Source organism: Impatiens glandulifera, chromosome 7 (genome assembly GCF_907164915.1).
Source record: "Impatiens glandulifera chromosome 7, dImpGla2.1, whole genome shotgun sequence".
Taxonomy (NCBI): domain Eukaryota; kingdom Viridiplantae; phylum Streptophyta; class Magnoliopsida; order Ericales; family Balsaminaceae; genus Impatiens; species Impatiens glandulifera.
In genome coordinates this window covers 174,654-199,975 of record NC_061868.1, presented here as the reverse complement: position 1 = coordinate 199,975, position 25,322 = coordinate 174,654, and the positions used below count along the sequence as shown (strand labels likewise).

Here is a 25,322-nt window from a genome sequence, read left to right as displayed (position 1 = left end):
TCATCTCTTCCACCAAGTATTCATCTTTTCCTTTTTCAAACGCGTACATCAACTAGGATCGTGCAGGTAGTTTGTCCCATTGAGTTTGTAGCTTGCAATTGGATTTGAGAATGAATACATTGTGGATCCTGAGGAGAAAGGTGAACACACTTCAGCAGCTGAAGCTTGAGAAACAACTCCAAATACAACCATGTTATTCGTAGGCACATAATTAAGTTTAGGTTTAGGATTTTTCTCACGATTTTGGCTCGAATACCATGATAAGTTCTTAGTAAAAAAAATGTAATAATCTTTATGGTGAGGATAATACCAATACCCTTTATATTTATAATATATTCAGTCCCGTAAATCATGCGATCGTTTTAGGTAGGGATTCTGTTATAAAATTAAGGTATTTTAGGTAGAGATTATATCCTAGAATCAGTGACTAGATTCAAGAAATATTTAAGGACAATTATCTATTAATTTATAGACAATATTAATTTGATAATTTATCCTTTTACATTATTAGAATACATCAACCAATGATTTTTCAATTTTTTGTCTTTTCATCTTTATTATATATTTTTCTCAGATATTTTTATTTTTTTATCTTTATTATATATTGTTTAGCACATAATGTAGAATGTTATACCAGGAACGCTGCATTTTGCATTCTTGTTGGTAATTTCTCAAGCCGTGTAAAGAAGGAACTTTTTGTCTACTGGTTTCAAGGTCTTTGTACAAGCTTAGAAAGGTGAGTCTCCTGAGAATCTTAGAGTGCTTGACAGATTTTCACCAACTTTATTAGGGCCATTTCTTCTCCCAAACTATTTTTCTTTGGTGTTAATGAGCAATATAGGTTAGAATTTAGTGGATTTGTTAGATGCATCTACTTCATCACTTTTTTTTTTTGTTAATTTCGAATTTCAAGTTCTCTTTTGAAAGTACTTATGTTACCATTCATAGATTTTCTTGCCTTTATTTAACTATTGTATTAGCATGACCCAAATTTACTTGGCATCTAATTATGTGATTTTTGCTTTTATAACTCTGTTTCAGAATAATGAATGATGCAAACACAAGCCAAGCTTATGAAGGATTGCTGTGGACTTTTCGGTAGGTAATTCATAGGTCTTCTTGTAGATCCTCTTGATCTACTCTTGACAATATATGAGTTGAAATATACTTACATACTTTTACCTTAAAATCAACAATAATATTTGTGCTTCTCCTTTGTGACCACCTTTAAAGGAGTCTGCACACGCTCTCTTCATTGCTGCTTGATGTTCCAACAATGGAGTTGTCGCCAACTGCATCACCTTTGTCAAGCGAGGTATTTAACTTATTTCTCTGAATCATGTATTAAATTATTCTAGAAGTATTTTGATCACCTTTGCAGAAAATCAGTACTTAATTCTTCATTAACAAATGCTGTCAGTAAATACATTTAAAAATGATTCACATCTTTATTTTCAACATTTATGCTGTGAAGATAAATACCCAACTTGTCTGTGGAATTGTCTTATTTGTGAATATTTGCAGCTGGAAAGTAGTTGGCACATGGTATGGAGTTGCGTATTGCATGGTTTGCCTACTTTCACCAATGTACCAGCCGTTGTAAGTATCTAACTTGGGGGCATGCCCTGCTTGTAATTTATCTATATCATTTATTGTCTATAGATAAGATTTTTCTAAAATATTGATGCGTGGTTTACTAGTTTAGATTTTTGTGCAAACTAACAACTTTTTTTGGCATGGGTATGAAAAGATATTATGGGGGAATGTGCAACAGATACAGTGGTGGATAGACGTGATGTAATGGGCCGGGCTTAGCCCATTAGTAGTTAGCTGATTCATTATAACGTTTATTATAAATAGAGGAATTGTTAGGGTTTATGATAGTTGATGTTTAATGTTGAAAGACAAAACTAATTCTTATCTATATTCTCTTGTTTTTTGTATAATTTTTCTATAAACCTTAGATGTGTTACATGATGACATTTAATTTGTATCTTTTTGTGATGCATAGATTTTGTTAAGGGGGAGTGCCACTTTTGCATTCAATATGAGCCATTCTATAACCTTGACTCATTTGTGATGGTTCCTGTTGTTGCTGTTGCCTGTTTCAGCTGATTAAACATTTACCAACTTGGATTTAAGGAATATTAGAGTATTGAACAAAATAACATTACTAAAATAGAGATATGTTTAGGTATAAGGGGTTCATTTGATCTAGGATTTTCTTATGATTATAATTATGGTTTGTAGCCTAGAATTATAGGCGTGAGTTCTCATTATATATCATATATGCTGTGTTTCCGTAACACCTTCGTAATTTTGTCTTATTGTATAAATACTGCCATTACATGCCTGTCTATTTAAAGAAGTGCACCAACAAAAAATATTGGTTGATTTTGATTCTTACATGCATTATTTTTTTAATACTGCTGAAAGTATTTCAGATGTATCTAGACAAGGGTCATATCTATGCTTACCTTTGTTAACTTCAATTTGAACGGATAAAACTTTGTATTAATTTCATAGAGAAAGGCTTTTCACAAAACAAAAAAATTATTATAGAGAGGTTCTTTTATGTAAATTTACCCTCAAATATTTATAAGTCCCAGTTATTTCTCTGCTTCCTGATTCTTTTGGTGAAACGCATGCAACAATTTTCTCATCCTTTAGATCTATACTAAAATAGATGCTAAATTCATATTTTTTATCACCTGTTCTCATTTGCATAAGTTGGTAAATAGGTAGCAGCAGCAGAGATGCTGGTTGACAATTTTTTTTAACTATATTGTACTTTCTTTTGCCCATTGAAGGTAATTTATTACCATTAAGAAAGTTCTTCCTGGAAGTATTTTCTCTCCGCATAATGGAATCTTCAAGGAACCAAGTTTTGTTTCTTTTTAAAACATTATTAATAATGAAAAATTGTTGTGGATAGTAAAGCAGTGCTTAATTTCCTTTTGTTCATATGCAGGCTGATGCTGCTTTCATGCTTCTTGGGATCATGATCATGAAAGTAAACATGAATTCCTTCACATAACTTTTGTCACCTTGTGTTGATTGTAGACCATTTTTATTTTATTCCTCGGTATAATCTTCTGTTTCAATCAGGATCCAATTAATAGATTTGTTATACCGAAAGATCTCTGGGACCTTCGGTTCTTTAAACGGCTTCCATCAATGTGAGTCATGTAAATGTGCTCTTCATTCTGCATATTGCCAAGTTTTCCACATTATCATTAATCAAGAGTTTTCCTTATGCTGAACAAAACCATGCGAGTTAAAATGTAAAATTCACGTGACTTTAAATGGTTGATAGCATTTCTAAGACTTACCTTAAGGAGCTTCTAATCTGAATTTAATAATCCTTAAGGAACTCAAATGACAACTGAAGTTACTGAAAGGCCTTGTACCAATTCCTAACTTGATTAACAAATAATTTATCGCAACCCACATGGTTGAACACCTCTAGATGCTTGTTAGATGATCCTCCTTGAACTGCATAGGGATTCTTAGTCATCAGTCAAAAGCGTGGCCCATAACTTTGATGTTTCATGAACAAGTTAAGTAGTTTTTGTTGGTAACACTATTAGGAAATGTCGCTTCAATAAGTTTTGTTGTATTGGCATGCATAAACATGTGAGTTTTCTTTCTATTATTGAAAGTAGAAACCAAGTTCAACATCATTGATAAACTTTGAAATCTCATAATACTATTGATTTAAAGAATTATATGGTAAAATGATAATTTCAAATGAGCAACCAACACTAGGAACTGAGTGGAGAGGGTTTTTGTTATTTAAGAAAGAGGTGGTTAGTTGACCCTTATCATTAAAATAAAAGAGATTTCAAAGAGTAGACAAAAACATTTGGAATCTTTGCAAAAGTTTCCATAAATTGTTGTAGAACTGAAGGTTCTAGTTTTCCATATATAGAATTTTGTTGATGTGGTTTAGGGTAACAATTAGTCTTTTTTTTTACAGAATCTGTAAGAACTCCAAAGTTGAAAATCTTGAACTTGAGATGAAATGTGTTATTTTATCGTCTTAAATTTAAAAATAGCACATGTTAAAACTAACAAATCTTATTATCCAAGTACATTATTGTTTATCAAAATGAATTTATCCAAGGATTTTGTGTTCTGTTATGAATATTTTCTTGATTACCTATCTTAGTCTTGTGGCAGGTTGCTTTAAATGTCAACTTTTCTCGTGTATGTTTTTTCTAATTAGTACTTAATCTTGGATTTACAATCACATGTTTGTTTATTCTGTCATATATTGCTGTTTGGCAAATATAATTGATTACTATGCATTTACTATTTCCATTCAGGTCCATATTATGCTTCATTTCCTGCTATTTCTCAAGAAGAGGCTCTAATGTAAGTGGATCAGCTTTCTTTAATAATTTTTGGTGTATTATTTTCTATCTTTCTTGAATAGGATTTTCTGGTTAAAGGTTGTTCTCTTAGGATTTATGAAGTTCCGTCTTCAGCTTTAATGTGCTTCTTTTCTTGTTCATGTAGGGTGATCTTCGAGACAGTTTATACATAAGAGAAAATCTCTTGAGGTCTGTTATGGCCCTGCTGAACTTCAAGGTTAGTTTTTGTATATCCTGAAATAACCACATTGCCTTTACAGTTTTGCTGTTTAAGCTACTGTCATTTTTTTTGCAACTCTGAATATCATTTTATGTTCTATATTTAAAAGATTTTCATAGAAATAACAAAATTCCTATAGCTATCTTCTAGCCAAGGTAAACATGGTTTAACTTTGTAATGCTATCATCTTATATCCATGACTAGAAGTTATAGTAAGAAGATATTATGCTATTCTTATTTTAGTAATGCTTAGAGAGATATGAGTGACTGCATTTGTAGGTTTTGTGGCTTTTTGATGGCGTGAAGCTTCTGGGATCCAATAATGGCATATAAGCTTTTGGAAGATAAAGTGAGGACAATGATAGGATTTTTTTATTTCCTTTTTGTAACTGACCTCAAATTGTTTGAGAGAGCCACCAATGCTAGCCTTTTCACGGGGTTAATATGGGAACAACGAGAAGGCCCAACTACATATCTCACTTGCTTTTTGCCGATGACACCCTTTGTCTTACTAAGCCTATAAGGGAAAACCTTCATTCTCTCCAGAAGATTCTTATTCTTTTTGATGCGTGCTCAGGGTTAAAGATTAATCGAGAAAAGTCTGAACTTTTTTTCATCTGTAATGTTTCTAAAAGTCATTGGCTGACATCATGGGGTTTAGAATTGGTTCTCTCCCCTCGAAGTATCGTGGCTTCCCTCTCGGTGATAAATTCGGTTGCAAGGAGATTTAGAATCCTATCATCGAGAAAATGGGGACCATGCTAGCTCTTGGGAAGAACAAACTTCTCTCTTAATGCGGCAGGTTCGTCCTCATCAAGAACTCTCTCGCTACAATCCCAACATTCACTATGTCCCTCTTTTCTATCCTTACCTCGGTGGCCAACAAAATGGCCACAATAATTAGAATTTTTTTTTGGGGCAGCTCCAACTGTTCTAGAATCACTCACTTGGTGAGATGGGACACAACGAAGCTTGACGTTGTTGACGCAAGAAAACTGCTTCTTGTTGATTAATCGCCTGAGTTTTTCCGAGATAAATGCTCCGTTTTACTTGACCGATTATTGGGAATCCTACAAGATCCATTAGTTCTTTTTTCTCTGACAAGCGGGATCGGAATCAAAGACCTTTCCCTTTTCAACACTTCTCTTCTCTGTAAATGGTGTTGGAGGTCTCAACGACAATGCAAACCTTTGGAAAAAGCAATCATTGCCAAGTAAGGACTTCAAAACAAATGAATGCCTCTCTCTGTGGTCGTATCACTATAACATGGGAGAAGCTTCACCCTTATTCATTTTCACGGTAGGCAATAGTAAGAAAGTCGATTTTTTGAATGATCCGTGGCACTCTAGCGAAAAATTGTCTGACTCCTTTTAGGACCTTTTTGAGATCTCTAGTAATAATACTAAAGTAACAGATTGTTTTCGTCTCACATCTAATCAAATTGTTTGGAGAATCCCCTTAAATAGACAACTATCCATCGAAGAGGAGAGAAGATGGACTCTTCTCGTGGATGCTCTAACCTATGTTTCGATTCACCTAGAGACCAATGACAAGTTCTCTGACCGACTCTCCCGATTTCAAAATTAACTACATTACCATGCGTCCCTCCCAAGGACTTCATCCCAGTTTCCTTGAAAAGCAAAAATTCCATCAAGAATTTCGTTCTTTGGTTGGGAAGCTATCAACAGAGGAGTTTTAACATCTAACATACTGAAAATAAGGAATTTAATTTGGCTAGAGATGCAACATTTGTTTGAAGAGTAAAAGAATCTATTGATCATATTCTTCTTAATTGCGACTTTGTAAATAGCATTTGGACTCTTCTGCAAAACCTCCTTCATTTTTAATGGGATACACCAACAAATGTCATTGACTTTTGGGCCAAATGGATTAACAAGCTAGCAACAACATTGCGGACGACTGAAAACAAATTCCCTTTATCATTTGGTGGACAATATGGAAAGAAATAAATAGAAGAGTCTTCGAAGGGAAATTTTTTGGGTACGATCATCTCAAAGGATTCATGTTACATGCGTTCACTTCAATCCGATAAAAGGGGTCCTGAAATTTTTTCGATCTTATTGGCATTTCAAATTTTTACGTTGTTTTTTATTTTTTGCTTTGCTTTTTCTCCTTTGTAATGTTTGAAGGCATCTTGCTTTGTTTTTAATAAAGAATTCACCTAAAAAAAGACTGACCAATCAAAGATAGAACATAGAAAAACAAGTTAGATAGATAGCTAATGTACAATTGCGAGGATCGAAGCTCTAATACAAATGATAAAAGACACTCAATTGTGTTGTAGAATATAATCAAGAAAGGGGAAGAAAGAGAATTTGAGACAAGATTTAGATAAACTTCTTTCATATTAATTATTTTTTAGATAATGTCATCAAAGTGGACTCTGACCCTATTAAAAAACTAAAATCTAAGCCTAATGAAAATCAAATACTAAGAATATTATATAAAAGAAAAACATAAGAATTATCTGCTAACTATGTAATACTTGTAATTAACCAACCACGTGTCATCGTGGCCCTTCAAAATCCTACGGAACAAACTTCATTTCATAAAGAAGTTGAGTAAGCAACATTGACAAAAGAAAAAGAAAGCGGGGCTAAATATCATAGACTATCAAGATGTGTATGCTTCAATGAATGATGAAGCCCACATCAAACATCTCAAATGCTTCACATAAGGAAAATTCGGAGAAGAGCTTTACTTTGTTCTGAGCTCTTCACGGTGATCCCTAATATACCTATGCCACTTGTTTTCCACTTCGCACCTCAACAAGAGTGTTTACAAGGAAACCCTATAAGATCCTAACCAGACAACACTTTAAAAAATTGTCGGTTGAGTTAAACCGGGCAATCCACCAAATGATGACCGAAATCGGTAGCCACTTTTTCTTGATCACGATAAACTTACAAAAACTAATCCAGGCCTCCCAGAATTGACAGTGGACTTAGGCATGGTCCACTCCACCTTCAATATACACCACAAGAAGTCCAAAATCAGTATGACAAAAGGCAATGCAATAAAATGTGGTCTGCTTTATCCTCATTTTGACCACAAAGATGACATTGGCTAACCGTATAATGCCTCTTCGCCTAAGTTTGCCATCCGTCAGGATACCGCCATATAGCACACATCATCCGAATAAAGACATCTTTGACGGTGTTCCAATGCTCCCCACCGGTTCCCACAAGAATAACTCCCCCTTCTCATGCACGAGGATCAGATATTAGATGGCACCTCTTGAAAAATTTAGTCAATAAACACTTCATATATTCTAATGCATTTGAGGTGATCTCTGTCCTCATTTTTTCTTTATCTCGTGAACTTTACCTTGTCTTGGATTTAAGTGTTTATTTATTTTCCGCTTTAGACATTTTTAATTTCAATTTGCTACCTTATAGGATCATCTCATGCTAAATGAGTTCATAGTTGTTGTGCTGCCAGCAGCTGTTTATGCACTTTCAACTGGTTGTACTCCTTTACTTCACAATTCTGGAGGAGCTCCACATCTGCATATATTCACAGATGTTCTTCAGCATTTAGATGGATGGGCAAAAGTATGTCTCAAATTTTCAGGTCATTATTTATGAATGCACACATGATAATGAATTACATTGTTAATCCGCTTTGGTTTGGCGTAGGCAGAAGATGATAAACATGGAGATATGCCTGACATTTTTGACTGCTCTGTGGAGGCCTTGGCAAACATTGGTGTTAGATCTGATGTTAAGGTGCTTATTAATTTTTTCATTTTTCCTTTTTCCTTTTGTTTCTATGTTTGATAGTGCTTATTACTATTGTTCTCAATGTTCACATTTTCAGTCCCAAAGCTACGATGATGTACGTCTTCCTCAGCAGTTGAGAGAATTGCTACTTTGTAAGATGGAAAACCAAATTCTTGAAGTGTTTGATGACAAAGACATTGAGAAGATGCTTCTGTCTGATGTCTTCCTCCTTTGTGCCATGATATCTAATTTCATGTTCAGCTCATATATGTCGAGGTCCGTTAGGCAATTAAATGAAATTTAATCAGTTTAGATTTGTGTCATGTGGATTTATCTGGATGGTTAATCAAATGATGTTTTAGTACTATGCTTGGACTTTTGTTTGGATAGATCCCATCCTTGGAGTCTTCTCCTGATGTGAGGTGTTAAACTTGAGGAAAGATGCCTTACCTTTTACCCTAAGGAATCCTTCATAGGTTGTTTTCATTAGAGTCAGGAGTTGTTGCTTGTTTTGAGCTTTATTAAGGATTCAAGTGGCAGCCTCCAAATGTAAGAGATGGAAAATAGAGGGAAATAATTACTTCTTTTGGTTGTTATTTTATTATCCCATCATGTAGGAGACAATATTTTCATGTATAATGTGAAGCAGCTAGGTCAATCTAATGTTATATTGATAGAAACTAGGACTATCTAATGTTATAGAGTTTATTTGGGAACTTGTGATTTTCTAATCTTTTTTGAATTTGTTGTATGTGAGTGTTTATTTTGAATATAGAAAACAGTTACTATAGATAATATTGCTTTGAATATTAGAGATTGGAGAATTCCTTTGTGTTTTTAAAAATAGGGCCAATATTTCTAATGTTTTTCACATTATGAATCAGTTCATCACTTTTCCAACTTGTGTTTGAACTGTTATTCTTAATGTTTTTTAGAAAAAAGCTCTAATGACCATGCTTCTGGTTTTAGGTGCTTCAATTCTTGTTTACCAATGTGGAAATGAAGGCATAACCAGTGACAGCATCTGATGATTTTCAATGTCTTCTGTGTCTTACATTAGAAAAAATGATTTTGCTCCTTTAGTATTATTTTTCCCAAAGGGTATTTATGAAATGACGAGTTCCATCTTCTATTGGGTTTGTCTGAAATCTTGTTCAAGACAGACATTCCTCTTATCTGGTCTATGTCCGATCTAATCTTCTGTTGTATATGTTCTACATGATTTATGAATGTTTTGGAAAAATCACAGTGTATCCTATGTCTTTCTTTTAATTGAATATTCGTTTGTCCCCTTCTTAGTAAGGGGAAACTGATTTATTGGTCGAATAACCTTTGTTTTATTAGTTATATCCAGTTACAGTACATCTTTTTGGATTGCTTATTAGTAATATGCTTCACCCTGCTTTCAGGATAAATGAAGCAATTCCGCCATTCCTATCTAAATTAGGCAATCACTTATTAAGATTGCTGGATTATGCTACTTCCATGGTTGAAAATAGTTTAAAAGACATAAGAAGCTGTTTTGGTTCCAGAAGTATCTTTGATGACACAAAATCTGTTGTGGATGCTTTTAAAAGTTTCGCTGGCTCTCCTCTTTTAAGCAAATGGAAAAATCAAAGTCCTGATTTGGTTCTTTATACAACCATAAGCCAGTCATTTGAGAGGCTTCTGAAAGCTCTTTCCAAAGTATACGAGGAATGCTTGAAGTTTACATTATTTACTGGGTTTGAGATAGATCTGCCAAGCTCTTCTGCCTCAGATTCTGGTAAAGTAAATAGCAATAAAGGCACAGTAATGGACATTGAATTGGACTTAAGTGATGATTCCAACAATGAAATCATGATCGGCAGCAGAACTGCCAGCTCCAATTGTATATCCATGAAGAAGTTCAAAGTTGATATTTTGACATTGATGTCCACATCCTTTTCTGTTTTACCTGTTGTTACATGGGAAATTCTCTTCAACATCATGGAAAAAGAAAGTGATCATATGGTATTGTGCCGAAGTGCTCACACCTTTTTAATATGACATCTCTTAGTCAACATACTCATAATGTTATCTGTCCTAAAATCTCACTTCTAATACCTCTAATCTTTTTCAGGTGTCAGAAAGTATTCTATTGGATCTTTGTAAGCATCCTTATTGGCCCTCGTCCAGAAAGTTCATGGATTTGGTACGTCATTTTAACCACAATTGATCAATTAATCAGTTATCTCACTTGATGCCCTTCTTGTGACTACTTGCACACACTTTTCATGGATGCAGGTTTTTCTAATGAATAGAGTGGTGGACATGCGGATAAGCCTTAAGCTTCAGTGTTCCAATGTACTAGATGCTATGTGTGGTGTACTAGAAAACCTGATATCCTTTGCCAATGATGGATCTAATATATCATTAAGGGACATAATTTGTGAAGAGGTATGTCTTGTCTTTATACATTTCAATAACAAGACCTCAGTTTTGGTAATATATAGTCACTAATGAGTAGGAAGGCTAATCTCAATTGAAAATCTCGCCTCTGCTATGGAAGATTAGGTAGTTGCTGAAACTTAGTTTGTTTTCAACGAGCGTTGAATTTAGGCAACTTGCATGCAATATTGGGTTTGACCTTGGCCTTTGAAGGAAGTGCTAAACTCCTAGGGCAAGAAACCAGGATCATTCCATGATAAAGCACAATAGAGACGGGACCTCCATGCGTTACCGACTCATGACTCTCTCCTCTGATTGTGCGAGGCTCCGGTGTGTTGTCAATAGAGACGGGGCCTCCATGCGCTTACTGCGCTCCTGGATAAATCTATCTCTCATTGGCTAGATAATACAATATTAAATACTGGAGAAAGAGGAATAATTATTTCATCTCTTTCTGTGTAGTTATATCAGAATATCTCCATAAATTATAATTTGCCCTTGTGAAAACATTTCACATTCACGCTTCTTAATGATATAAAGCTGACCTTGTGAGATGTTTACACTATAGATTACTGAACTTGGTTGGTTTTCTTATTATATTGATATAAAAAGGTTCCATCTTAAGATGCATAACTTTGCTTCATTTTAATGACATGCAGAGCTTGGTTTCTCTTGCAAACTTATTTAATAGAATTGCAGAAGAAGATGTCTCTGATTGGCCTAATCGTGGAAAGCTGGTCAACTGTATATACAAATTCGTATTATTGAGACCTCACATTGGCCAGGTGATTGCTGGAACATGGATTTCTTGTCTTAAGAATCATTCCTATTATTGCTTCAACCTTTTATAAGTTTTTACATTTTTCTGGTGTTCGACATCCCCATGTCACAACCAAATAATCATGTTCAAGTTCTCTTGTTATTTCTTGGAAAAGTAAAGATTGTATATAAATAACAAACATTGCATGAGATACGCTTATGATATATAAATTTGAATTCCATCATATATTTAGTTCATCAATATCCTTGTGTCTCTTCTCTTAATCCATTGTATGACTGGTGCATGTTTGGTGTGCCCTAAGCAGGGAATGATTGAGAAGCTGTTCATTATGCTAAAGGATCCTGATTACCGAGTTAGACTCCTTCTGGCAAAACAAATTGGTACTCTTTTTCAAACATGGGAAGGTCATGCTGAATTGTTCCAGGATATATGGTGTGTTATTATTAATACATACTATGATTGTGTTATTTTGAATTCCATCTTTCCGCTGCTTAGACTAAGTTGGTATTTGTGTTCGTCCGTTTTGTCTTTCTAGTCACCAATTTATCACGCTGAGCTATAGGCATATGAAATTTATGCTAACATGCCTTCATGTCAATTTTTACTAAGCAGGTTGACTGGCAGTTTAAACTCCAATTTTTAGGCCTGTTTCCAGTCTATTACATTCACTTCTGTTATCAGCTTCATCATTTTCAGGAAATGATCTGGTTGAAATTTTTTCCGTATGTTTTCTTATTGAGGCATCACATTGGCTGTTTGTCCCATTGTAAATCTTTAATGGATTATTTTTCATTTAGGCTAAAGAAATGCATTGGGTTCTAGATTCTTCACTAAGTTTTTCTGGTCTGCTGCAATTTCAGTGCAAATTTTGGTGCCAAGTTGGTGACTGCATCTAACCAAAAAGTTATTACTGCCAAGGATGTGCTAGCTGCTGGTCAACAACCTCGTCTGATGGTGGAAACTGCTGTTATAACTCTAATGCATCTGGCTTTGTCGAGTGAGAAAGTAGAATTGGAGGTATATATTACCAACCTACCCCTTTAATATTCTTTATTGAATTCTAGACCTAGTCACATTTTATATACAATGTTTAGAACATGGAAACAAGGAAATATAATAGTTGGCTTTTCTTATTGTTCTTCTTTCATTCCATAATGTAATATGTTTGAGTTATAAAAGAGATGATACTACATAATATATTTCATTCAATACAATCAAACAGGCAAAGTTCATCTCTTCAATACACCGACAACGTTTGTTTATCTCTATACAATGTTTATGCTGAATCATCAAGAGTAGCAATAACTGCTAGAACAAACAAATCTGATGGCTTTAAGTATTATAACAGTGACAATGATTGAATTTTCATCTTTGTGATAACAACTAGTTTTGTCTGAAAGACTGAAAAATAGATTTCAGTTCTCTTGGGGCTTTCCTTACTAACTTTTGAGTAGAAACTAATTATATATACTGTTTATTAGAAGGCCAACCACCAGCGTACTAGAAGGCATACCACCTGTTCTATTTAAAAAGGTGTTTCGTATCTAAAATCGCATTGCAACTTTGTTACTATTGCAAAATTCGTCTTATTAAAAACTCATGTTGATATATGTTTCCACTATATGGAGCTGGCATTTCTTTGATAAACGTTTTAAGAGGATGGATAAGAACAATTCAAATGTTGAATATGAGAATTTTAATACTCTGTCTTTGTGTTTAAATTGTTATATGGAAGTGATAGAAAATAAAATATATATTACAAAGTATGTAAGTACTAAGGCATTAGTTGCTTAGAAAAAAGAAAGGAATTTCTTTCATACAACAAATGAGGGGGTGAGATTTAAATATAGTTAGTATAGTGTGTATTGGCAATGTTTGATGGATGAAATGCAAGCTAGTGTTTTGTCTCATCTGCTTGCTTCTTCCTCCTCTATGAAGTTTCTTTGACATAAATATATTTCTATATAGTATGTATAGGTGTGCTGTTTTCCCTATTTTCACCGTTCTAATTTTAGCACCATGCTTATTATTGAGCTGTGTTATTGCTAAATTTGTGCTCATTAAGATTTGTCCATCCATCTTTATTCATGTATATAATTTTCATCTGTTGTTGATACTGACATATGTGAGCTTCCATAGTCATGCCCAAGTACTGATGTCTTATATTCTTTGCAGGCCGTTTATATGATATGCGTGGTTTCTGCCCTTGATCCTTGTCATAGGTATAAATATATTATGAGAATTTGTATGATCCCAACATGTCAACCATATATTATAGTTTAGTCATTTTCATTTACAGGGAATTGGTCTTTGTTGTTCTTGATAATCTATCTAGAGAGCTCCAATACACTAGCAGGTCAAAGGTGATATTTTTGCTTAACTTTCTGCACTTGACTATAATTTATTCTCTTCAGTTTGTGTGTTAAAATGAGTATTGTCTCTCAATTAGTTCAAAATTTCATTCATCTTTTAACTGCCACTTATATTGGATTTTCACTTTTTGCAGTACTTGGAGGAACTTATTGGTCCTATCATCTTTTTCTGGGTTGAATGTGGCGTGAGCTTATGTTCTCTTATTGAGGTGTTATTTTTTTGCCTATATCTTGCCCAAATGTCCTTTTTCTTTTCTGAGGAAATGATGAACCTTTTATTAAAGAAAGAGAACAGACAAATGTTATGAACACATGAAATCAAAATTGTTACTAGTTACATTTCTTAAAGAAAACAAGCTATGAAGACTTTTAATCAACTTTCTTGCAATGGACCAGCTAGCCAATCATCATTTTTGCACAAATGTCCTTGTTGTGGCTTGAGATATATAATAAAAGGCTAATGCCGGTTCTTCTAAATCTGTGCAGATAAGGGATGTTTTCATGCCAAGTTTAGAGCCTATTACTTTTGTGCAGTATTGTAGTCAATGGCTTCTCCCAGCTCTAGTTCTGCAAGATGATATCTCCAGCCTAAATTGGATTTCAAAGGTTGCATGCTTTACTTCTTCTTATTGTTTGTGCCTTGCTAGTTACATTAAATTGATTAAATTTGTGCATTATCTTTGATTACAGTTCAAAATTGTCATGGGTCTTATATTTGTCATTTTGGACAGATTTAGATTGTATCTTTCCCATGTTCTTAGCTTACATAATATAGATTTCTTGGTTAAAATTGGGCATATTAAGATTTATCATGGACTCACAAGTAGCTTACTTAATACCCAATTTTAATCAAGATTTATCATGGACTCACGAGCGTCTCAAAGGATTTATGTTACACGCTTTCGCCTCAATCCGAAAAAGAGGGGCTTGTACGGGATGAGATTTTTTCGATCTTGTTGGCATTTAAAATTCTTATGTTGTTTTCTTTTATATTGTTTTGTTTTTTCCTTCCCTTTTGCGTTTGAACACATCTTGCGTTCTTTTTAATAAAAATTCACATTTTAAAAAAAAAATCTTATATGCCTCCACTAGTGTGACTAGTGACAATACATCCCCTTATGAAATCCTTGTCCTCAAGGATTGTATCGAGTTGAAAGACTTTTTTATCCACGACATCCACATTGAAGTACCAACCAAATAACAAGTCATGTGCCATCGGGTTCATAATACGATAGAATGACTCAAACCACAAGAATAACCTAGCACATGTAACAAGTGTTATCCAAAAAGTATCGCTCACTTCATCTGGAGGTTCCTCAAACCACAAGAATCTTTTAGTGTCCCTCCTTGGTGCTAGGATCTTAACTTTTTTGAATAAGGTATCCAAAATTGTGCGGTTCCTCGAACCACATAAAATACCTCATACAGAATTGATGTATGAAATGATTGATATACTGGATTGTAGGCTAAGATTCGCTCTTCAAGGCCTCCAAAAATTTATGTCTCGGAATTTATTCTTGTCACCAATAACTTGATAATGATCATCATGACCAATGTAGCTTGATTGGAATTTATTCGTCACAAATAACTGGTGAAATATTGTCCTCCAAATGGTCACCACAATAACGACCATGAATAGAAGTGTCCGTATCAAAATCATCTAGATTAGAATTCTCAAGCTCTATAAAAGCGATTTGACAAATATTGTCGACTTTTGGGTCAAATGGATTGACTGGAGTTATTGCAACAACATTGCGCGCAAATGAAAATCATTCCCTCTCATCATATGGTGAATGATCTGAAAAGAAAGAAATAGAAGAGTCTTTGAAAGGAAATGTTATGAGTACGACTCAAAGCATTTATGTTACATACGTTCCCTTCAATCCAAAAAAGGGGGCTTGTACCGGACGAGACTACTTTTTGATCTTATTGGCATTTAAAATTCTTTTGTTGCATTTTTTATTTTCTTGCTTTGTTTTTCCATTCCCTTTGTAACGCTTCTTGCGTTCTTTTCAATAAAAGGTTAACCTTTTTAAAAAAATAAATAAAAGCGATTTGACATAGGTCATGATACTCCTCGAGAGTAAACAAAGAAGACTCCAAATGGTCATTCAAATAGTCCTGATGAATAAGAGTGTAGTAACATACTCGTTTGGACTTTTTTTCTTCATGAACTTTGACGGGGAACAATAACTTTGGCGTACTTTGATTGTCTCGTAATTTTCATTCATGCTTCTCATAAGCATCTTGATTTGCTATGCGCAAATCTTATCGCGCGATCAAGGTTCAATTGACATACTCATTGTAAAAATTTCGGTTTGTTGCCTCTCTTTCTTCATTCTCTAAAAATCAATAACCCACTCAACACAAAATACTCACCCAAAATCATGCAGACCTTACTGTTTCCTCTGTTTTATGAGGAAAAAGTAACCAAGGCCTTGTCTGATCAATCAAACCAACCTTGGTAGTTATGGATAAAAATGAACAACCAAATTGTTATGATCTAATGGTAATGAATGAGACTTGGATTCCACATTGGATTTATGGGGCTCTCACCATAATGACTAACTTGTAAGGTGTGGTTATTTTAGGGGTTGTTACAAAAGTTCTTTAATAAGTATGTTGTCCATTTGGTTGTGTGAGGTGACGTACAAATGTTCAATTGACCCTTTAGTAACACTCTCATAAATGAAGTGGTGATCATTTTCAAATTATTTAGAAAAAAACATCGCTTACATTGTTAAGATTGTGAACGTTGAGTTCAATCTCAAATAGGCGGCAGGTGTTGTCGTCTTGAGAGAACGTCTTCTGTACAGAGTCTTAAATTATATTGTCCGTTTTGTATCCCGTTACATGACAAGGACATTGTTGGTATCCCAAGCTTCAAAAGTTTGTCATTGATTTTTGGGCAACCGCTTTTCCGGTGAGAAATGGTTGCTTGCCTATGGAGCTCAATAGCTCCTTCGGCTGGATCAGGAGAGTGAGAAAAATTTATTGTAGAGTAAGTTGTTGTCTGTCTTGTTAAGCATATTCTCCTTTTTTTATATACTTCTAATTTCTAACTAATGAACACCCCCCTCTACATGTTAGTTTTTTTTATGACCTTGCTTATTAAGTGTTTCCCCCAATTATTTTTACTGACTTTCTTCTTTTTCTTTCAGATTGCTCATCAACCTATGTCGTACCTAGTGAAGAATCATTTTGTCCCTATCTTTTCAGTTTGCATTTTGTTACACTGCCGCAAGAAGTTTGGGTGGGAAAAGGGAGATGGTGTACTTCAAGATTCCCTGCTAAAGATCGCTGACATATCCGAGAAAGAAAGAGACGTACTCATAAGGAAACATATGGTTTGCGATTTTGCCCAATTAGTATTTGTTATGTGTGTTAATGCTTATTTTATGTTTTTTTCTTATATAAAATCATATGGCATAATTAGGAAAGGAACTAACAAGTGATCAGGCTCACTCTGTGCACAATACTCTATTTTGTTTATAAACTGTGAGAATGAGAAAATATGCGAAGAGACATCCCATATTCAAGGAAATAGTATCTAGTCAAATAAACCATCCTAATTTGATTTGCAAGAATCTTTGCCAATTTCTAAACTCCCTATCAAGTTGGTCGTACCAAATTTTACATGTCCAACTTATTAGATTCTTTGGTTGCATTGCACAAAATAGACTATTGTCACCAATTGCCTATTTTAAATAATTAAGCTTGATAACTAATTTGATTGATTGCAAGAATAGTTTTCTTTGTCATATGTTTACTTTTCCAATCCTGCATATTCTTTTTGCTTTATCATTTCTAGTTGCTTACTTGTAGAAATATCTCTTCTTTTATTATGGTGGTGTCTCTAAGATAATGTTTAGTCTTCTCATCTCATTGGGACTCTTCCTTGCATTTATTTCCTTTTTGTTTTCTAGTTTTATTATCAGTATTTAAATTGCCCCATTCCAGCGTAGTAACACAATCAAATATATCAATTTATCGGTCTCTTTCTCTCTTCATAATCTCCCCCTTCATGGTATCAGATTGTGATTTTCAATCACGAGAAGAAATTGGTAGTCTTCCGCTACTACCTCTGCCAATGTCCAGAGTAGCCATTGTCGGGGACTTCAATTCTATCTCCTGCGGCGCTAAAACAAAGTTGTTGCCTGTTACTTGCATTTAGACCTTGGGCATGTTTGATTATTTGGTTTTTATTTTCTACAAAAACAAAGAAGAAAGCAAATTTCGAAAAAAGAATTATAGTTTTCTATTTCCGAACTCCTTCAAATCCGGATAAATTTTTTTTTGTTCTTTTTAACATTTTACTCTGAATGCATTCATTGTCGTGTCCTCTGATAGAAATCTGTAGACCTCCATGACTCCTGTGCGAGACATTTTACTCCGCATATACTTAGTTTCGTGCCTCTGAATAGAAATTTTGCACCCGTCCACGACTCCGTTGTGTGAAACTTTTCACATCGGCCCTATATTCGTTGATTGTCTCCAAAGCCACTTTTTTGTGTTGAATCAAGATCTTCCAGGTCTCGTCGTTTATGGTGGAGTTTAACGCCTAGCTTGAGGGGGAGTATGATTATCATCATTTGAATTATCAGCCCAATTTATTTCTGTTTTAAGTGTTATGTGGCAAGTTGTCATTCATAACATGTCTACCTAACATGAGGGGGAGTGTAGAAGTATGTCTTTCTCTTTTATTATTTTGGTCTCCCTAGGATATGCTTAGGCTTCTCATCTCATTGCGACTCTTTCTTGGATTTATTTCTTTGTTGTTTTGTAGTCTTATTTTCAGTATTTATACTGTTCGATTTCAGCATTGTAACCACAATCAAATATATCAGTTTATGAGTGTCTTTCTTTCTTCTGTCTTCTTTTATTCACTTCTTTCTACCTTTGGTAACAGGTGTCTATTGTCAGTCACATTTTCTCTCTCGCATCTTGTGCATCAGATCCTGCAGTTCCATTCTTCTCCAAAGACAATGTTGGCCATGCCATTCGGACAGTTGTTGATGGATTCTTGGAAATGTATATTCACTGTTTGCTAAATTGGACATACACTGTCTTCTTAACAAACATTATGCTAACTGGATTCCTATTATTGTAGGGATGACTCCCCAAGTAATGTTAGTGTTGTTGACAAGATAAATGTTTTTCGTCCAGATAGAGTATTCATGGTACTACTCAAAACAACACCCGATATTTATATCATGAAACTAAGATGTTCACCTTTTCTGATTCAATTTCATATTATGTTCATGCAGTTTATTGTGGAAATGCATTATAAAGTTACAGAGGCAGCCAACTACAGGCACAAATGTCACCGGTTGGCTGGAATAGAGGTGCTTGTCAATATTCTTGGACATAGGGCTGCAGTTCCCAGTAGTTTTAAGTGAGTCCATGTATTTAAACTACAATGTCATTTCTGGGTGGAGCTGAATTGCTTCAGTGATCCATTTTTTATAATTATGGATACTACTAATTTTTTTTTGAAAAAGATAGATACTACTAAATTGTGTTAAGTGAGGTGTATATATCTATATATTAGTTTTCTTTAACTATGTGATAACCAATGATGAAACGGAGAACAATGTGATCAGACATAAAAATATGTTAGAATGGATTCTGTACTCAAGATATTTCATGGTGTGAACTAATATCAATAAAGACATTGCATTCTATTCATCTTGCAGTTCTGACTAATATGGTAATAATAGCAACTTTGGTGAGATCTCACAATTAAGAGTTCTACCATCCATTACAGAGTATAGTTTGTTGCACTTCCTGTTCTATGAAATTTAAGAATTGATGTATAACAGCAGACGGTCCAGGAAATAAACTGATATTCTTAAAGAATGCTTCTCTAGAAAGGATTTCATAAGCTAAGGTCTGGATATGTTGCCCTCATTTTTTCTTTCATTGTTTCCTCGTTAATCACGACAATTAGGTTATACTTCTATTCTGCATTAAAAGTTGGGGGAAAGAATTTATGAAGCCATGTTTGAGGGTTCAAAAACTGGTTTACTTTATTTTTATTCTCTATATATCTATGGTCTCAAAAGATAGTCTTGCCCCCTTTCTATAATGTTTTAGGGTATACATTTTGGTCATTGTTGACATGACAAGTGTGGCTTGCAGATGGACCATGTAGCTGTTTATAACGTGTTTTACCCTAAAGAGGGTAAAAAATGAATGTCTACACCGTTAAACATGGTTTCTTAAAATATGTAAATATATGAGAGAGAGGCACATGATAGCTTAAACAAGCTTAGTTGTTTGCACCTTTAGGCTTTATTTGTCTTATTGAAAACTTATGTTTATAAATCTCCACTTGTTAGAAAACTGTTGGATTTGTTTCTGTTTTTAACAAAATATTTGACAGTGTAATGTTTATTAACCTGTATGTGATTTTTTACAGTTATCTTCTCAATTTGGCTGGGCAGTTCACTGGTTTCCAGAGTTTAGCTTACCAATCTTGTCAAATCATTTCCAAATTGCTTGAGGCCTTTAAAAGCAACTCCTCAACAGAAAGTGCTGCTTTACTGGGTGAACAGCTTCAGGTATATATATTCTTAACAAGCGTCAATGGTTTCATTATTCAAATTCATTGTTCTGGTGCAGTTTTTGGTGTCAATGGTGTCAATGGTTTCATTATTCAAATTCATTGTTCTGGTGCAGTTTTTGGTGTCTGGCTTAGTTGCTTGCTGCGTTGATGCTAAATCTGTCAATGGACATCCTGCTATACCTTCATCAGAATTCATGCAATTGCTGTACCAGCTTATTGTGGATGCTGATTCATCACTTCATGGTTATATCAGAGTATGTCTTTTCCAAATCTTTAAAGGTTTCCCCAATAGATATTTTGTAGCTAGACACTAACACTGCATTAGGTTGCATTTATTTAACTCAACCTTAATTTATTAGTAATAAATTTATTATAATCCTCAAAGTTGAGGGACTACATCCCTCTAGTTCTTATTTCCTTTGTAGAGTCCATTACTCTAACCCAATTTCTTTGTTTTAATTTCTTTATATTGATTGGTGACTTGTACATTTGAAGTCACATTTTGCTACAATCAATTTAATACAAGCTTAAACTTACAAAATAAAACTTAAAGGGATTAGTGATAAATTAGTAAAATAAGAATATATGATAATATTTTAACTAGTATTTGATTAAGTTATATAAATACTTGTATTTGCAGAGTTGTGATGAAATAAGGATAATGTTCTTTCTTGTCTACATATTCTCTCCAACATGTCCACATTGTCCTTGTTTATGCCTGTTCTCTCTAGTTCCATCCAGCTTTGTCTGAACAAGAGACCTATATATTGGGACTTGTAATGATGAGGTTTTGTTTTTCAGGAACTTGAACCATTCCCTGAATCAGACGCACTTAGTGTGATTCGAGAGTTCCATCAAGATCTATGCCGGGATTACTCACCTAAGGATCACTTGCTTAAGGTATAGTAACGTAGAAATTTTATTTTGTTAACTTTTCATCATTATACTTACGTTTCCTATCTATTGTGCTCTGTTCTTTTTCTGTACAAATGATTTACAGTTGGCAAGGAGAAGTTGCAGTCTTCCCCCAAGATTGCTTGTATGCAGGTGCTTGCAGTTTTCCTAGCCTAGTATATAACTAGTTGAAGTGAACAAAATTTTCAGATTCTCATCAATATCTTAGCAAAAGCAATGACTGTTTTGGATCACTTTAGTATATGTTTAGATCCATTTATTTAATTGAAAATGCTTAAATGTTTTTACAAAAATGCTTATATAAAATCAGTTATTGGGAACATTGAGATTTGAGACTTAAAGTTAAGCTATATATATATGTTAAATGTATTTTTCTTTTATAGTCACTTTAACTAGCTTGAAAGGTAACTTATTGGAATGATTTTTTAAAAAAAGGTCAACTTTTCAATAAAAGAAAACGCAAGATGTGTTTAAGGAATTACAGATGGAAGGGAGAAGAGAAACAAAAACAAAAGAACATAATGAGAAAAAAGAAGGCTAATGCCAATAAGATCAAAATATTCTCAACCAGTAAAAAATTCCCTTTTTCGAATAGAAGCAGACTCATGGAGCATAAAGTCTTTGATTCTTTCAACTCCAAAACTTTTCTCTTGGAATTTTATTCTATTCTTTTCTTTTCAAATTGTCCACCACATGATGATGAGTGTAGGCTTTTAATCGTCACCGATGTTATTGCTTGCTCCCCACCTTATCCATTTCCCCAAAAGTCAGCGATGCTAAGCGACACGTCCCAATGAAAGTTGAGAATGTTCTGCAGAAGGGCCCACATGTCTCTGGCAAAGTCGCAATGGAGAATAATGTGATCGATAGTTTCCTTGTTCTTCTTATAGAGACAACACATACTGGTCAAATGCATCCCCTTCCTTTTAAGTTTGACAGTAATTAAAGTCCTCCCTGGATTGCTTCCTTTGTTTTTATTTTGGCTTTCCACACTTCCTTCCAAGGGAACCAAGTTGGCGCCCCTTGGATGGTCGCATGGTAGATGATACTAATCTTAAAATTCGGAGAGCCAATCAAAATGAAATTATCGTCAGACTCCAGTTGAATTGTAACTTGCCTAAGGGTCTTCACTAAGCTGGCCAGTTTGTCCTTTTTAGCGAGCGAAATGTGGCGATACAATGTGATTTTTCATTCAATGAGGCCAGAAGTAAGTTTATAGCAGTCAACCACTCTAGCTTTCTTTTTTCTTAGAGATCTCGTATAAGTCCAGAAAGAGTCGACCAATTTCCCCCTAAGATGCCACATGTCTTTCCAGAAATCATTTTTCTTTCTGTTCCCACTGAGAAGGAGAGGGTAAAGTGTCTTTCACGTCTTTGTAATGTGTCCCTAGAGGCTACTACTCTTGTGAGATCTCCTTGAAAGATCCATTCATTATTGCAAAGTCCATACTTGACAATGATGACATTCTTCTAAAGATTGTCATTCTCATGTTTAAACCTCCACCATCACTTGCAAATGAAAGAAGTGTTAAAAAGAGATGTCATTGATTCTACGACCACCTTCAGAGATGCTAAGAACCAGATGAGTTACCCTTGTAGAGTTAGTGCTATCCCAGAGAAAGTTTCGTCATAGAGATTGGGATAGAAAAGAGACATAGTGAAAGTGCAAATTGTGGCAAGAGAGTTCTTCACGAGAACAAGTATGCCACCCTTAGAGAGAAGTTTTCTCTTCCAAAGAGCCAATCTAGTCTCCATTTTCTCAATGATAGAATTCTAGATGTTCTTACAACTAGTATTCACTACAAGGGAAAACCCAAGTACTTAGAAGGAAGATGGTTGTTTTTGAATCCCAAAATGCCAGCTAATGCATGTGTGTTTGGGATGTCACCATTGAAAAAAAGCTTTGCCCGAACACGCCTCAAAGATGATGAGGATCTTCCTAAGAACACGGAGGTTATCGGAAGTGGGCATTGCAAGACAAAGTGTGTCATCTGTGAAAAGAAGATAGTAATGAAGTTAACCGTCTCAATGTTCCAAAATTTATCCCCGTTAAGAGCCTTGCAGTGGCTTCCCTCTCAAAAAGCTGCGATCGTAAACAAAAAGGGCGAAAGAGGATCCCTTGTCTAAGACCCCTCGAGCTCTTGAAAAACCCGCAAACTTCACCACCGTTAATAATGATAGAGAACCTGGATTAAGAGATGCATGTCTTGATCCACTTTCTCCACTTTTCCCAAAGCCCATCTTTTCAAAGATAAAAAGAAGGAAGTCCAAGTTGACATGATCGAAAGCTTTCTCGATGTCTAATTTCAATTTGCAAAGGCAACTCCTCTCCTTTTTTCTAATGACGGAGTCAATGCACTCGTTGACGATGAGTGAGGCATCAGAGATTTGTCTACCTACCTTGCACAAACTAGTAACAATGCCTATTAGATTGATGATTTAGAGATATATGTAGAAGATGTATCATTTCTTCACCCTTGTTTTTTTGCATTAGTTGACTTGCACAAAACTTCATATGGAGATTAAACACCAAAAATTACTATAGTTTCAACTAAAGTAATAATAATCAATATGCAAAGGTCGATTCATTATAGAGCTGCATGCCGTCGAATGATATTTTCCAATATGATTGTAACGATATTATTTGTTTGCAGTATGAAAGCATTACACAAGAAATTAGTCATGGGACAAATATTTCACAAAGTTGGTGATGGAGGATATTCTGACAAAGAAATTATTCATGCTGTTTGGGCACTTGTTCGAAATTGTAGTTTGAATGATGCCAACAGTTTTTTGTCATTGATTTCCGATTTCATATCCAGGGTATGTTTATTCCTCTTATTTCTACAATAGATGGGTCTGTAAAATTGATTTGCAGACAAATTCAGTTTCCTCATTTGCTTCATCTTATGGTTTTTGTAAAAGGTTGGAATTGAGGATCCACACTGTGTTGTTTTTCCACCTATGGTGTTTGACCAAATCTATGTTCACCGACTACTGAATCAAGAGGGTGCCTCAAAATTTGCTTTACTGAATGATACTGGCATATCTGAAGAGCTTCTTGTTTCTGTTCTGCGGCTTTTAAAGAAATACTTGATGGATGATGCAGTTAAAATGATTGACTTGTCATCAAGAGCAATACAGGTGCAAATAATATAATATATATATATGTTCTTTTATGAGTTTTTATCCAATGCGGATATACTGCTGTTTTATGTTTTTTAAAATGCTTTGTTTACCTAAGGTGTTGTTTTTTAATGCAATACCAAGCTTTATGTTTTATTTTTTGTGGTAAATATTGATTAAAAGTCAGCTATCCCTATAAGGAATGTGTCACCAAATCAAAATAATTAGAGGGACACTACCTTATTTGATTTTATTGTATATAATTTTATTTCACTAGCATAATTATAAATGATAGGTAGTGTAGTAAGGCCAAATGTACATGTTATTCATACAATACAATTAAAATAAATAGACATTGTCTGCGTTTAATCTCTCTTGTTTAATAACTTTTATTTACATTTTCTAATTAGGGAGTATCTTTCTTTAATCTTAGTTATTGTGATCTTTGTCTTTGTGCCCTTTATTTACAGGAAAATTGGGAATTATGTTCTTCGGAGCAGAAATGTAGAGGTTCATGCTAAAAGTTGCATAAATATATTACCATTTCTGTGCATTGCTGTAATGAGATCTTGTTCCAATAATTTAGGTTGTATGGAATACCATGTATCTGTTTCTTCCAATTGATTGGACCAAATGATAGTAAGAATTTATTGATAGAAGAATTATTACAATGAGAACTCTACACTTACACCTACAAACAAATGCACAATTGTATTGTTGTAGGAATACTATTTTTATCTAGTGTTGTAAGTCTAACATAAGCTAATACCTTAACAAGATTTTTATGTAAATATCCTTTTGAAGTTTATATAA

The 25,322-nt window shown here is 34.4% G+C and overlaps 1 protein-coding gene across 1 annotated transcript in view; it reads left to right on the top strand.

The window, feature by feature from the left end:
* Positions 1-25,322, top strand: part of LOC124945017 (serine/threonine-protein kinase ATM) — a 51,483-nt gene that overhangs the window by 6,179 nt on the left and 19,982 nt on the right. The window contains exons 10-40 of the mRNA XM_047485381.1: positions 638-736; positions 1,042-1,098; positions 1,234-1,315; positions 1,525-1,599; positions 2,972-3,013; positions 3,109-3,179; positions 4,329-4,377; positions 4,522-4,593; positions 8,016-8,171; positions 8,256-8,345; positions 8,437-8,615; positions 9,749-10,331; positions 10,441-10,512; positions 10,605-10,757; positions 11,408-11,533; positions 11,834-11,961; positions 12,390-12,546; positions 13,705-13,751; positions 13,829-13,892; positions 14,036-14,110; positions 14,388-14,507; positions 17,063-17,248; positions 18,811-18,932; positions 19,012-19,081; positions 19,169-19,296; positions 20,323-20,464; positions 20,583-20,723; positions 21,271-21,369; positions 21,470-21,516; positions 24,038-24,206; positions 24,309-24,527. Of these exons, the coding sequence (XP_047341337.1) occupies positions 638-736; positions 1,042-1,098; positions 1,234-1,315; positions 1,525-1,599; positions 2,972-3,013; positions 3,109-3,179; positions 4,329-4,377; positions 4,522-4,593; positions 8,016-8,171; positions 8,256-8,345; positions 8,437-8,615; positions 9,749-10,331; positions 10,441-10,512; positions 10,605-10,757; positions 11,408-11,533; positions 11,834-11,961; positions 12,390-12,546; positions 13,705-13,751; positions 13,829-13,892; positions 14,036-14,110; positions 14,388-14,507; positions 17,063-17,248; positions 18,811-18,932; positions 19,012-19,081; positions 19,169-19,296; positions 20,323-20,464; positions 20,583-20,723; positions 21,271-21,369; positions 21,470-21,516; positions 24,038-24,206; positions 24,309-24,527 (3,820 nt within the window). The remainder of the gene's footprint in view (positions 1-637; positions 737-1,041; positions 1,099-1,233; positions 1,316-1,524; positions 1,600-2,971; positions 3,014-3,108; positions 3,180-4,328; positions 4,378-4,521; positions 4,594-8,015; positions 8,172-8,255; positions 8,346-8,436; positions 8,616-9,748; positions 10,332-10,440; positions 10,513-10,604; positions 10,758-11,407; positions 11,534-11,833; positions 11,962-12,389; positions 12,547-13,704; positions 13,752-13,828; positions 13,893-14,035; positions 14,111-14,387; positions 14,508-17,062; positions 17,249-18,810; positions 18,933-19,011; positions 19,082-19,168; positions 19,297-20,322; positions 20,465-20,582; positions 20,724-21,270; positions 21,370-21,469; positions 21,517-24,037; positions 24,207-24,308; positions 24,528-25,322) is intronic.